General features: G+C 38.6%; 1 protein-coding gene across 1 annotated transcript; it reads left to right on the forward strand.

The window, feature by feature from the left end:
• Positions 1–1,913: 1,913 nt before the first annotated feature.
• On the forward strand, positions 1,914–2,420 carry LOC110278159 (uncharacterized). Its single transcript, XM_021136363.1, has 2 exons — positions 1,914–2,149; positions 2,240–2,420. The coding sequence occupies exons 1-2, from the start codon at positions 1,914–1,916 to the stop codon at positions 2,418–2,420; spliced, it is 417 nt and encodes a 138-aa protein (XP_020992022.1).
• Positions 2,421–15,583: the final 13,163 nt, after the last annotated feature.

Genomic DNA, 15,583 nt, shown 5'->3' on the forward strand with positions numbered 1-15,583 from the left:
CTTAGGAGATACATTTTCGTCAGTGTCACAGAAAATAAGTGCAGGGTTCTAATAGGTGGTGATTCACCAGCATCTCACTTCAAGCGGAAAGACAATGTTAGCAATTTGTAGAGTGCGAGAAGACACTATCAACAATCCTTAAAGTACGAAAAGCACAAATCATCATATTCATGTTTAATTTTTTACTGCATCTCTCGTATGTCCATCACTAACAATAAACTAATATAATAAATAATTTCTAGTGAAAATAATCTCTAACTTCTATAAATATGCATACTTAATGGCATTTTTTAAATAATAATTTGTAGTGTTTTGAATAAAATGCATCGGATCTCTTATCTTGTTTACAATGTAAATGAGATAATATTATACGTATTTCGTTTTCATTATAAACGAGAATGCCACATAGAAATAAAGTGTATATATCGTTTACAGTATAAATGAGATACGTATAATATTATGTCATTTATACTGTAAACAAGATACTTGAATAATTATGACGTTTACACTGTAAACGAGATACATAAAGACAAATTTTCAGCAACTATAAAAAGATGTGTAACTCTTGTATTTTTCACAAACATTTCACTACTTCTTGTCTACCTATTTCTTCTGAAAATAAGCAAAAATGTCTAGTAGTAGTGGATATTTGGTTATAAATGTATATCCAAATTGCCGTATGAGAGATAGTGATAATGAGGTGTTATTTGAGTGTGATAATCCATTCTATTACGTACCTGGTGAGTAAGTTCTTTGTTCGAGGTGAAGAGTCTGATATTGAGTAGCATCAGTGGTAGCGGCATAAAAGAGATCAGAAGGATGTTGTACAGGTTGCTAGCAACGATGGAAAACGAAGTTTTTCGGTTTCGTCTGTTTTAGTTCCATGGCGACGAGCATGTGCGCCTAATGTTTGACATCCATGGGAGAATCATAACAAAACAAGTGATGGAGCTTTCTGCGGAGGTTGGTGACGTCGGTGGCAGTAGATTTGGCTCGTCAGACTTCGTCCAGGATGACCCACCTCTCGCACCCAAACCGCTGCACATTGCTAGTCCATTGGAAGACATGGACATTGACGGTGAGGACTCCGACGATAAGTATGTTGCGGATTGCAATGAGAGTGGTTCCTTTGAGGATGATGATGAGAAAAAGTTTGTACTAGAGACCCCTGTTAAGGCATCACGTCAGTATCTTCTGCCTTTCCCGCACCGAATTCCAGTTTTGTCATCTGTACCCAGTTACTGCGCTACGTTGGATCTAGATGCGATGTAAGAGAAGAATCCATTTTCCAACACGGGTGAAGACCATTACAACTTAAACGGTGGTGTGGAGTTTAGGGTTGGCCACATATTCAAAAGCAGAGATGCAGTAATGCAGGGTGTGAAGAATTACAGCATTCGCAGAAGTGCTGAATACCGAGTAGTATAGTCGGATCGATTAAAGTACCATATGCGTTGCCAATAACATGCAGCAGGATGCCCTTGGAGTCTCTATGTTTCTCTCTGACAAAATCTTGGATACTAGTAAGTTGAAGTTTCATTGTGTTCTGTATTCTCAATTGTCATTATTATGCTTGTTGTATCTGTTAACCACGGTTGTTCTATTCCGTTAGGGAGGTGCGTAGGGTGGGAGGAGTGCACACATGTTTAGTACCCACTATGTCATAGGACCACCTACAGTTGGATAGCAGTCTCATCTGCTACGTCATCCTCCCGTCGATACAATCCAACCCATCCGTCAGCATCTCTGTCCTACAAGGTGTAGTTAGGCAAAGCTATCACTTTAAACCTTCATACAGAAAGGTCTAGATGGCAAAGCAAAAGGCGATTGTGTAGATATACGGTAATTGGGAGGAGTCGTACAATAAGGTGCCGAGGTTGCTACAAGCCTTGCAGAGTTGTTGTCCTGGAAGAATGTGTGAGATCAGTGTTGTACCATACTATGATGGGCACCTCATGGTGCGTGATTGCAACATGTTTGACAAGGTATTTTGGATCTTCCTTCCCTACGTGGAGGCTTTCAAGCATTGTAAGCCATTCTTTCTTATTGATGGCACATATCTGTATGAAAAATATGGTGGTGTTTTGCTTATTGCAGTGGCACAAAACGGTAATAGGAATATCCTTCCTATAGCTTTTACAATTGTTGAGTTTGAGATGACAGAATCATGATCTTTCTTCCTTACCAATCTGAGGCGACATGTTAGCATACAGAAAGGCTTATTGATTATTTCTGATAGATCTCAAGCGATCAAGGTAGCACTGAGAGCTGAGGATAATGGCTGGCATCCTCTTAGAGCGTTTCATGCTTATTGTGTCCGGCACATGGCAGCAAACTTTATGTTTCATTTCCAGTCTGCTAATGAAAAGATGTATCTCATAAATGCTGCTTATAGTCTAAGCAAAGCTGGGTACAAATGATACATGGATGCATTGACGTTGTTGTCATGGGAGATGGTGGATTAGGCTGGTAGATTCAATAAAGAAATATGGCTACATCACTGCGATGGTGGTCTGATGAGAGAACTTTTGCGTGGTCTAGAATTCAGAATAAATTTCCGTTGCAAGTATAGCTTCTAAACCAACAAAAGTCCTTTCATACAAACGTTTTGGTTGTCACAAGTAACAAACCCCTTTAAAATTGATAACCGAGTATTTAAACCTCGGGTCGTCTTCTCAAGGAACTGCAGGAAAGTATGTTCTTATTATTGGTTATGCAAATGTATGTTTTGGGGTTTTGTATTAAGGTAAAATGTTAGTTGAATGATAAGTAAAATAAAATAATAATAAATGTAAAATAAACTCTTGGCAAAGTATGAGAACTGGAAGTCCTATCCTAGTTATCCTTATCAATTGTGATGAGAATTAGAGTTTTCTCTTACTTTGTTAACCTCTAACTATGAAGGTAAGTTAAGTAGATGAATTAATTCGAATCCTCAAGTCCCAGTCTTTCCTTGGGAAAGTTAGAGTTATTGGATCTCGAATCAATTCTTGAAGAATTCCAATTTTCAATCAACAATGAGTTGATAACCCAAGAGTCACCAATTAATCAACCAAAGCAAAGAATGTAGAAAGCTAAATTAAAATCATAAATATCTGGAATACCTCAAATAACATACATTCGAAGCAATGAAATCTAACATGGAAAAGTTCATAAGCCAATTGGGCAATATAAATCAAATACAAATAAAAGCATTAAAGTATCTCAAGGTAGAAGAGAAGTCAAAATAAAGAAATATTGAACCTGATGTGAAGATGAGATAAATTCCTAATTTCTAAAAATCCTAATCCTAAATTCTAAGAGAGAGGAGAGAGCCTCTCTCTCTAAAAACTACATCTAAAACATGAAAAGTGAATTATGAGAGCCTAATCTGAAGTCCTCTTCATTCCTCCACTTTGCAGCCTTTAATCTGTGTTTTCTGGGCTTGAAACTGGGCCGGAAATAGCCCAGGATTCGCTGTTTGCGAAATCTGCCACGCTGATTTTCGCAGATGCAACGCGTCCGCGTGGATGACGCGTTCGCGTCGCCTATCTGTACGGCCACTATGGAAAATTATATATCAAATCGAAGCCCCGGATGTTAGCTTTCCAACTCAAGTAGAACCGCGTCATTTGGACTTCTGTAGTTCAAGCTATGGTCGTTTTAGTGCGAGAGGATCAGGCTGACAGCTTTGCAGTTTCTCCAACTTCTTGTATTTCTTCCACTTTTGCATGCTTCCTTTCCATCCTCCAAGCCATTTCTGCCCTATAATATCTGAAAACACTTAACACACATATCAATGCATCTAATGGTAATAAGAGAGGATTAATAATAAGCAAATATAAGATCAAAGAAGCATGTTTTCAATCATAGCACAAAATCAGGAAGGAAAATGTAAAACATGCGAATTGTATGAATAAGTGTGTAAAGAGTTGATAAAAACCACTCAATTGAGCATAAGATAAACCATAAAATAATGGTTTATCAACCTCCCCGCACTTAAACAATAGCATGTCCTCAAGCTAAGCTCAAGAGAAACTATAAAGAGATGAAGAGGAATGATAGAATATATGAGATACAACCTATGAATGCAACTAAATGTAAAAATGTTTCTACCTACTTGGTTAAAAATAAATAAGTTCTTCAAGAAAAATATGAATTAAATTCCACTAATTCAAATCACAGAATAAAAAGCAAGTAAACTTGTAAGAAGATAGCTAATGAAAGTAGGAAACATAGAATCAAGCATTGAACCCTCACTAGTAGTGTATATCACTCTAATCTCTCAAGTGTCTAGGGTCAATCACTCTATTCTTCTCTAATCATGCTTTCTAAAATTTTGTTCCTCATCTAATCAATCAACAAATATTTAGCATACCAATGCAAACATCATGAGGTCTTTTCAGGGTTGTAATGGGGCTGAGGTAAAGGTAAGGGTATATATAAGGCTAAGTGAGCTAATTAAGTGAATCCTTGATTAGTCTAAGATCTCACCTAACATACATACTTTATAAAGCAAAGCTTCTTTACCTATTCTCCCATATTTTTCCCACTTTTGTTGTTACATGCTCATGCATTAGTTTTAATTTTGTCCCATGTGCATTGCTTTATTTTGCATTTGGAGAATTCTTTTGTATCCCCTTTATTCAAATACTGAATTATATATATATTTTTTAATGCGCATGGTAATTCAATTATTTTGATTTCACATGAGCATGCTTCCCAAAAATTTTATTTTGAATTATTTCATTCTTTTCAACTTCACACCCTTTGTTTTTATCATCCATGTTCCTAATAGGTTTTCCACACTTGAACAATTACACAATTTTTATCTTAAGCTAACCAAGGATTCAACTTAGGATTTTAAATTTGTTTTTCTGCTAAGGCTAGTGTTGTGGTTTATAGAATAAGAGGGAATTAAAGGCTCAAGGGGGCTAACAAGGGTGATGTAAAAGGTAGGCTAATTTTGGGATAAGTGAGCTAGAATCAAACAATGGCCTCAATCATATGCAAGCATGTAAATATATTAAATATTGGACATATAGAATGGAACAAAGCAAAGATTACAATTATAGAGAAGAAAGCACACAAGAATAAAAATTTATGGTTAAATAATGTAACCATGTAAATAAGCTCAAATCTCACAGGTTGTGTGTTCTTTGGCTCAAAAATCATGTTCCAAATACAACTTCAAACAAATTTAACACAAAAATTTTCAATTTAAATTAGTGAAATTTTTCAAAAATAGGATCTTAAAAAGAAACTTATTATTTTAACTAAGCAGTAGCTAAATGCATAAAATCAAACAAACATGCAATTAAACATGCAAATGCAATAATGAACAAACAAAGAAAATAAAACAATGGTGTTGAAAAGAAGAAAATAGCTAATCCATGGAGATCGGTATCGACCTCCTCACATTTAAAGATTGCACCGTCCTCGGTGCATGCTGAGATGTACAAGTGGATGGGGGTTGTGGTTCCTCAGCTGGGGCTCTTTTTGTTCCTTTCCTTGCCGGCGGTTTGGGAGTAGCTTTCTCTCTACCCTTCTTGGTGGCCATCCTGAAAAAGGGAGAAAGAAAGTAACTTTTAAAGCTAAGGTTTAGAGCAAGGAAGAGAATGGGAAAGGTGGTAATCAATGCACAGGAATGGATAATGATGTGAACACATGGTCATGACTACATGTGGCAAATCAACAATTGAAATATAGGAAGTACATGTGAAGAAAATTGAATGCAAGGTGTTTATTGGCATGCCGGCAAGGGCATGAGTAGCATAGATCAAGCATTCAATGTCCAAGTTAGATTACCAAGTCTTTCAAATGAACAACATGTTTGTAATAACAATTATATTTAATTAATAAAATATAAAAAGGGTTTTGTGAAAAGCAAGCATTTATAGTAGTAGATTAAAAGAAATCTTAAAAATAGTGCACAATGCCATATGGGCATTTTCACAAACACATAGCATACATGGTAAATAAGCTATTTGAAAGTATTAAATTGAACATGCAAGCAACCCTTTAAAAAGCAATATATAATTGTCAAATAATCCACAAAAATATAGAAAAAACAATGACCCAATAAAATTCCAACACCAATGAAAATAATGCAATGAATGAAAGTATGCAATTAAGTAAAAAAAAATGAAAGATAAGAAGAATGAGAATGGAAAGAAGGAAAGAAGAAAGGAGGGAGGGAAAAATTAAGATTGGGGAAGAAAAGAGAAGATATTTGGCAAATTAGGATAAGCTGTGCGGCGCAAGCGACGCGGACGCGTGACTTGCGCTTTAAGTTAATCGACGCGGTCGCGTCGGTCACGCGGTCGCGTGACACATGCTATGCTTCTGGCGGGAGTGCAGCCTCGCGCCTGCACAAATCTCTGTTCGAATTATTTTATTTGCCAAATTTGGGGTGACACGATCGCATGAGTGGGCTTTAGAAGGAAATGACACGGATGCGTGAGCCATGCGTCCGCGTGGGTAGAATTGTGCGTTCAGCACCAATCCAGCACCACTCTCGCACAATAATTCATTGTGCACCCTTTTTACGTCGAAAATCAGGGCACGCGGCCGCGTGAGTGACGCGGTCGTGTGGGAGGCCAGTGTTCCCACTCGACGTGGACGCGTCGTTGACGCGGTTGCGTGGGTCGATTTATGCCACGGGCACGCCTCCAGCCACGCTCTCGCGTGACTCTCTGTTCGATTTCTTTTCTTCACAACGCACATGTGACGCTGCCGCGTCGCGTGCGTGCTTTTTTTTTAATAATGCAGTATGCAGAATGCATTGCTAATATGAATGTTATGCAAAATTTCAGGTTCAATACAATAAAATAAAATAAAACTCGAAAACAAATAAAACTAAATAAAAATGAAAAAGGAATGATCATACCATGGTGGGTTGTCTCCCACCTAGCACTTTTAGTTAAAGTCCTTAAGTTGGACATTTGGTGAGCTTCCTGTTATGGTGGCTTGTGCTTGAACTCATCCAGGAATCTCCACCAATGTTTGTGATTCCAGTAACCTCCGGGGTCCCAAACTAAGCATGTAAATCTCTTAAGAAGCTTCAAACAGATTCTTAGGCTCCCGGGGTAACAAGTGTCAGAGCAGATCCCAGGATCCCAAACTTTTCTTCTACACCCGTCTTTGTCTTGATCTACATTGGTCCAGTCGGGTGATGAGTAATCTGAATTCTCACTGCAGTGACCAAACAGCTTCCGAGGTCATCTAAATTGAGCTTGACACCAATTCTTGCACCTTAAGTTGAAGTGCAAAACCTTATTGAATCTTGCATACCAGCGCTGAGTGTGAGTCATATCCCTTTTTCTCTTAAAACCGCAGAGAGCTCTAAGCTGGCCATCTGTTTCAAGTAAACCATATTCAAGTGGAAAAGTAAAGATAAAAGGCAAAGGTGTTACACACTTGTAGTTTGTAATTGGTGGTAATGGCCGTGGGATAGGTGTTTCCAATGGTTCTGTAAGTTCTACTCCCTTATAATCTTCTGTGAATTCTTCCACTTCAACCATATCTTGATCAGAGTCTTCAATTTCTCCCTCATCATTGCTCAAGTCATATATTGGAGGTTGAGAAAAATCTAACTTAGCATCATCTTCATATTCACTCGGGGAAGATTCTTCTGTCTCAAAGAATTCACTTGTGGATGCAAGTTCGTCACTAAGAGAACAGGACTCGCGATCATCATCATCAAGGAAGCCTGCGTCCTGGGTTATTCCGTTCAGTTCTTCATAAGATATTTGCAGTGGAGGCGATGCAAAATCCTCCTCAACATCAATTGTAACATCCTTGACGGAATTCTCCATAACTCTGGATTCAGGTGGCGGTTCGGCGTCTCCTAAATCTTCAACCAACTCTTCTTCTTCTGCAATGACAACTTTCTCTACTTGTTCCAGTACGAAGTTATGCTCTATGCTATTCACTGGAGCTTCTAGCGTCTTCTTTGTACTGCATTCTTCATTGGATTCTCCACATAAAGCCATGGGAGTCTGTTGAGGGGCTGAACGTTTGGAAGATAATTGATTTATTGCTTGCTCCAGTTGATGAAGGGTTCCAGTCAATTGTTTTATTGATTCTTCAAGGCGAACCTGTGATTCTGGCTTTGATGGATATGGGTATAGTGTATGGGGGAGTGGTGGTTCTTGGGAGTAATTGGATTGGTGTTGGGGTGGATAAGGATCATATGGTGGCGAATGGTGAAAAGAAGCTTGTGAGTGTGGTGGTTCGAGGTTATGTTGAGAGGATGGTCTATAGGCACGGGGTGGGGCTTGTTGGTAGTTACAAGGTTGTCCACCATATCTCTCAGCTGGGTATGCATTGTAGAATGGTCGTTGTCCATGATATCTTGGAGGGTGTTGTTGCGTAAAGGGTTGCTTAGATCCTCTTGACTCCATCCATCCTTGATTGTTCTGACATTGATGCATATTTCTACTGTGGTTTCTATTTCCTTCAACAAAGTTAGAACCAAACTCAAAGCGAGAGGGGTGAGAATTCATAGTAGTTATCAGTAATAAGGGGGAAAAAGGAGAAACAAAAAAACAAGTAAAAGAAAAATATTTTTTTAAAAATTTACAATAACCAATAATAAGGCACACGTTTGCAATTCCCCGGCAACAGCGCCATTTTGATGAGAGAACTTTTGCGTGGTCTAGAATTCAGAATAAATTCCCGTTGCAAGTATAACTTCTAAACCAACAAAAGTCCTTTCATACAAACGTTTTGGTTGTCACAAGTAACAAATCCCTTTAAAATTGATAACCGAGTATTTAAACCTCGGGTCGTCTTCTCAAGGAACTGCAGGAAAGTATGTTCTTATTATTGGTTATGCAAAGATATGTTTTGGGGTTTTGTATTAAGGTAAAATGTTAGTTGAATGACAAGTAAAATAAAATAATAATAACTGTAAAATAAACTCTTGGCAAAGTATGAAAACTGGAAGTCCTATCCTAGTTATCCTTATCAATTGTGATGAGAATTGGAGTTTTCTCCTACTTTGTTAACCTCTAACTATGAAGGTAAGTTAAGTAGATGAATTAATTCGAATCCTCAAGTCCTAGTCTTTCCTTGGGAAAAGTTAGAGTTACTGGATCTCGAATCAATTCTTGAAGAATTCCAATTTTCAATCAACAATGAGTTGATAACCCAAGAGTCACCAATTAATCAACCAAAGCCAAGAATGTAGAAAGCTAAATTAAAATCATAAATATCTGGAATACCTCAAATAACATACATTCGAAGCAATGAAATCTAACATGGAAAAGTTCATAAGCCAATTGGGCAACATAAATCAAATACAAATAAAAGCATTAAAGTATCTCAAGGTAGAAGAGAAGTCAAAATAAAGAATTATTGAACCTGATGTGAAGATGAGATAAATTCCTAATTTCTAAAAATCCTAATCCTAAATTCTAAGAGAGAGGAGAGAGCCTCTCTCTCTAAAAACTACATCTAAAACATGAAAAGTGAATTATGAGAGCCTAATCTGAAGTCCCCTTCATTCCTCTACTTTGCAGCCTTTAATCTGTGTTTTCTGGGCTTGAAACTGGGCCGAAAATAGCCCAGGATTCGCTGTTTGCGAAATCTGCCACGCTGATTTTCGCAGATGCGACGCGTCCGCATGGATGACGCGTTCGCGTCGCCTATCTGTATGGACACTATGACAAATTATATATCAAATCGAAGCCCCGGACATTAGCTTTCCAACGGAAGTAGAACCGCGTCATTTGGACCTCTATAGTTCAAGTTATGGTCATTTTAGTGCGAGAGGGTCGGGCTGACAGCTTTGCAGTTTCTCCAAGTTCTTGTATTCCTTCCACTTTTGCATGCTTCTTTTCCATCCTCCAAGCCATTCCTGCCCTATAATATCTAAAAACACTTAACACACATATCAAGGCATCTAATGGTAATAAGAGAGGATTAATAATAAGCAAATATAAGATCAAAGAAGCATGTTTTCAATCATAGCACAAAATCAGGAAGGAGAATGTAAAACATGCGAATTGTATGAATAATTGAGTAAAGAGTTGATAAAAATCACTCAATTGAGCATAAGATAAACCATAAAATAGTGGTTTATCATGGTCACCGATTTAGACACATAACGACGAACCTCTCCAAGTTTTGAATTCCATTCTTATGGGTACACACTATCTACCGATATCAGCCATCGTGATGCACCTACGAGAGGCTGCAGTAGTTGTTTGACGAGAAGGGACGCGAAGCACATGCACAGCTAGTGGCGGATAATCAAATTTCACAATGGCTGAGCTACTATTGAGAAGAACAGAGAGAAAATATCGAAGATGCACGTCACTCACTGCGACAGACAGGCTTCTGTGTTCCTGGTTGAAGAGTTGGAGCCTGTCGAGGGTTGGTTACAGGGATCGTTTCGTGTTCACCTAACAGCGGGAACGTGTGACTGTGGCTTTTTCCAGTCACTGCATTTCTCATGTTGTCATGCGCTTGCCTCCTGTGCTATTGTGAGTATAAAATAGGGTTCATATGTCCATCTGATATACATGCAACAAGCTGTGTTCAAGGTGTACAAGTCAGATTTTCTGCCGATAGCAAATGAGAAGCTTTGGCCGGAGTGGTATGGGACACGCCTTCGTCCTAACCCTGCCATGCGCAGGAAGTGTACTGGAAGACCTATTTCCACAAAGTTTTGTAATTAGATGGATGAGGGAGAGTGCCAAGAGAAACGGTGTGGTCTATGTAGGCAAATTGGTCATACCCAAAGAGGTTGTCCAAACCAGCAGACAGACGAGGCTTAGTTTACAGTTGTTACTTTGTATATGTTTCGCTTAGGATTTATGTTTGCGTAGTTCATGTGTTTATGTGGTACAAGTCTTGGTTGAGTTTGTGCTATTTTTACTAAGGATATTTTGTACTCCAAATTTGCACGCTTAAAGTTATCATTTGTACTCCGCCAATTACGTTTTACATTGAACTCTAAATATTAAAGTACAAACCATAACCACATTGACATGAAACATGCACAAAACGATGATAATTTATCAAAATACATTAAAATATAACTATAATATTGTTCCATGATACAACTGCTGATAGTTAATCAAAATACATCAAAATACATTAATGGTAAACATAATATAATAGCATACAACAATCACAACGATTTCATCGACGGTGATCACCCAAAAAATAATGCCGATGGCCGATGCTACATGGCAGTGTCACATACTGAGCAACGGGTAGGAAGTGTGTGCGGGGGTATGTGCCAGAACCCAGGAAAATGTGTGGGACCCAAATAGTGGTGGACTTAGGAGCAAACAAATGCTGGTATGGCTGACCCATGCTCTGCTCCCTATCTGTGTGGAACTGCTCTACAATTCGATGCATGGTGGGATGGTCAGTGGTATGAATATAGGAAGCCTCCTTGAAATCTATCTCATCGACCATCAATGCTTCAAGGCGACTGCTGGACACACCAAGGTCATGCCAACCAGGGGGGCAACATCCCAATCATCCCGACCAGCCTGTGAGCATGACCTAGACGACAAATATGGTGGAGGAGGGGGTGGTGGTGGTGGAAGAGGAGGCAGTGAGTTACCTTGATCATTGATGAGCGGATAATTTATACGCTTTTTGGCACTATTTTTAGTATGTTTTTAGTACATTTTAGTTGGTTTTTATTATATTTTTATTAGTTTTTATTTAAAATTCACTTTTCTGGACTTTACTATGAGTTTGTGTGTTTTTCTGTGATTTCAGGTATTTTCTGGCTGAAATTGAGGGACCTGAGCAAAAATCTGATTCAGAGGCTGGAAAGGGCTGCAGATGCTGTTGGATTCTGACCTCCCTGTACTCGAAGTGGATTTTCTGGAGCTACAGAAGTTCAATTGGCGCTCTCTCAATTGCGTTGGAAAGTAGACATCCAGGACTTTCCAGCAACATATAATAGTCCATACTTTGCTCGAGATTTGATGACCCAAACAGGCGTTCCAAGTCAGCTTCAGAATTCCCGGCGTTAAACGTCGGAACTGGCACAAAAGTGGGAGTTAAACGCCCAAACTGGCACAAAAGCTGGCGTTTAACTCCAAGAAAAGTCTCTACACATGGAAGCTTCAATGCTCAGCCCAAGCACACATCAAGTGGACCCCGGAAGTGGATTTTTATGTCATTTACTCATTCTTGTAAACCCTAGGTCACTAGTTCATTATAAATAGGACTTTTTGCTAGTTTATCTTCATCTCATGACACATTAGACGTTTCATATTGTATCTTCTATGGCATGAGTCTCTAAACCCCATGGTTGGGGGTGAGGAGCTCTGCTGTGTCTTGATGGATTAATGCAATTACTACTGTTTTTCATTCAATCACGCTTGCTTCTATTCTAAGATACCACTTGTTCTTCAACCTGATGAATGTGATGATCCGTGACACTCATCACCATTCTCACCTATGAACGTGTGTCTGACAACCACCTCCGTTCTACCTTCGTTTGAGTGTGTATCTCTTGGATTCCTTAAGCAGAATCTTCGTGGTATAAGCTAGAACCCATTGGCGGCCATTCTTGAGAATCCGGAAAGTCTAAACCTTGTCTGTGGTATTCTGAGTAGTATTCGAGGATTGAATGACTGTGATAAGCTTCAAACTCGCGAGTGTTGGGCGTTAGTGACAAACGCAAAAGAATCACTGGATTCTATTCTGACATGATCGAGAACCGACAGATGATTAGCCGTGCGATGACAGCGTGCGTTGAACATTTTCACTGAGAGGATGGGAGGTAGCCATTGACAACGGTGAAACCCAACATACAACTTGCCATGGAAGGAGCCTTGTGTGCATGAAGAAGAAGACAGTAGGAAAGTAGAGATTCAAAAGATATAGCATCTCCAAAACTTCAACCTATTCTCCATTACTGCAAAACAAGTATTTATTTCATGTTCTTTTACTTTTTACAATTAAATCTGAGAATTATTGATATCCTGACTAAGAGTTACAAGATAACCATAACTTGCTTCAAGCCGACAATCTCCGTGGGATCGACCCTTACTCACGTAAGGTATAACTTGGACGACCCAGTGCACTTGCTGGTTAGTTGTGCGGAATTGCAAAAGTGTGATTGTGATTTCGTGCACCAAGTTTTTGGCGCCGTTGTCGGGGATTCTTCGAGTTTGGACAACTGACGGTTTATTTTGTTGCTTAGATTAGGAATATTTTATTTTTGTGGTTTAGAGTCTTTTATTAGAGTTTAGTTTTATATTTTAAGTTTGGTGTCAATTGCATGCTTTTATTTTCTTTAAAATTTTCGAAATTGCATGTCCTTAGTTCTTTCTTTATTTTTAAAAATTTCTAAGTTTGGTGTCTTCTTTGTGTTTTTCTTTAAAATTTTCGAAATTTTGCATTAATTTTCAAAATCATATCTTTTTTTTAGTCAAGTCAAAATTCTAATTTCAAAAATTGATTATTTTTTCAAATCTTTTTCAAAAATAATTTTCAATCATATCTTTTTAATTGCTAATTCCAAAATCTTTTTAATTAATTAATTAATTTAGTTTTTAATTTTCTTTGATTTTATTCTCTTTTGGTTTTCGAATTTTTATTTTATTTTCCATTTATTTTATTTTATTATTTTCAGTTACTTTTAATTAAAAAAATAATAATAAAATAAAATAATATCCACATCATCTCCCGTTCTCCATCATGGACCTAAGTGGAATTGAGCAGTCCAGAAGGACTCTGGGGTCATATGCTAACCCCATTACAGCTGTATATGGGAGTAGCATCTATATACCTCCTATTAAAGCAAGCAGCTTTGAGCTAAATCCTCAACTCATTATCTTGGTGCAGCAAAATTGCCAGTATTCCGATCTTCCACAAGAAGAACCTACTGAGTTTCTGGCACAGTTCTTACAAATTGCTGACACAGTACGTGATAAAGAAGTAGATCAGGATGTCTACAGATTGTTACTGTTTCCATTTGCTGTAAAAGATCAAGCTAAGAGGTGGTTGAATAACCAACCCACAGCAAGCATAAAAACATGGAGACAGTTATCAGACAAATTCCAGAATCAATTTTACCCTCCAAAAAGGATGACACAGCTAAGGCTGGACATCCAAGGCTTTAAACAAGAGGATAATGAATCCCTTTATAATGCCTGGGAGAGGTATAGAGGTATGCTAAGGAAATGCCCCTCTGAAATGTTTTCAGAGTGGGTACAGTTAGACATCTTCTACTATGGGCTTACAGAAAAAGCTCAGATGTCTTTAGACCACTCAGCTGGTGGATCTATACACATGAGGAAGACGATTGAAGAAGCTCAAGAGCTCATAGATACGGTTGCTAAAAATCAACATTTTAAGAACAGATTGTTGAACTTAATCAACAATTACTCCTGATGACAAAATAATTAGCAGAGTTTAAAGAGATGCTCCAAGAAACTAAAAATGCTAACCAGAATATGGAAGCACAATTGAATCAGACAAGACAGCAGCTATCTAAACAGATAACAAAAGAATGCCAAGCTGTTAAATTAAGGAGTGGGAAGACATTGAATGTATCAACTCAAAGCAGCAGAAAGCCAAGAAAGGAACAACTGACAGAGGATAACCAAACCACTGCCCAAAATCCCTGTGAGGACCGTAAGAGCCCAGAGAGGAATACTTCTAGTGTTCAAACGTCAGAAAAGGGGAAAAAGTTGGCGTTAAACGCCCATTCCTTGCCCAGTTCTGGCGTTCAAACGCCAGAAAAGGGTGGAAAGCTGGCGTTAAACACCCATCCTGCACCCAGTTCTGGCGTTCAAACGCCATTGAGAAATCAGACACCTAAGAGTGCTGATAGTAACCCCTCTAAGAAGGCTTCTCCAACCACCTCTGTAGGGAATAAACCTGCAGCAACTAAAGTTGAAGAATATAAAGCCAAGATGCCTTATCCTCAGAAACTCCACCAAGCGAAACAGGATAAACAATTTGCCCGCTTTGCAGACTATCTCAGGACTCTTGAAATAAAGATTCCATTTGCAGAGGCACTTGAGCAAATACCCTCTTATGCTAAGTTCATGAAAGAGATCTTAAGTCATAAGAAGGATTGGAGAGAAACTGAAAAGGTGTTTCTCACTGAAGAATGCAGTGCAGTCATTCTGAAAAGCTTACCAGAGAAGCTTCAAGATCTAGGAATCTTTATGATACCATGCACATTAGAAGGTGCTTGTACCAAGACAGCCCTATGTGACCTTGGAGCAAGTATCAACCTGATACCTGCAACCACTATCAGAAAGCTTGGGTTGACTGAAGAAGTCAAACCAACCCGGATATGTCTCCAACTTGCTGATGGCTCCATTAAATATCCATGAGGCATAATTGAAGACATGATTGTCAAGGTTGGGCCATTTACCTTTCCCACTGACTTTGTAGTGCTGGAAATGGAGGAGCACAAGAGTGCAACTCTCACCCGAGGAAGACCCTTCCTAGCAACTGGACGAACTCTCATTGATGTACAAAAAGGGGAAGTGACCCTGAGAGTCAATGAGGATGAGTTCAAGTTGAATGCTGTCAAAGCTATGCAGCATCCAGACACATCAAATGACTGCATAAGCGCTGATATTATTGACTCTTTGGTGGAAGAGAT

This window comes from Arachis duranensis, chromosome 2 (assembly GCF_000817695.3).
Source record: "Arachis duranensis cultivar V14167 chromosome 2, aradu.V14167.gnm2.J7QH, whole genome shotgun sequence".
NCBI classification, from domain to species: Eukaryota; Viridiplantae; Streptophyta; class Magnoliopsida; order Fabales; family Fabaceae; genus Arachis; species Arachis duranensis.

Coding starts and splice junctions, on each gene's coding strand:
- LOC110278159 (XM_021136363.1), top strand. CDS start 1,914: ATGTGTGAGATCAGTGTTGTACCATACTATGATGGGCACCTCATGGTG. Junction 2,150..2,239: donor ATAGCTTTTACAATTGTTGA/GTTTGAGATGAC, acceptor TATTTCTGATAG/ATCTCAAGCGATCAAGGTAG.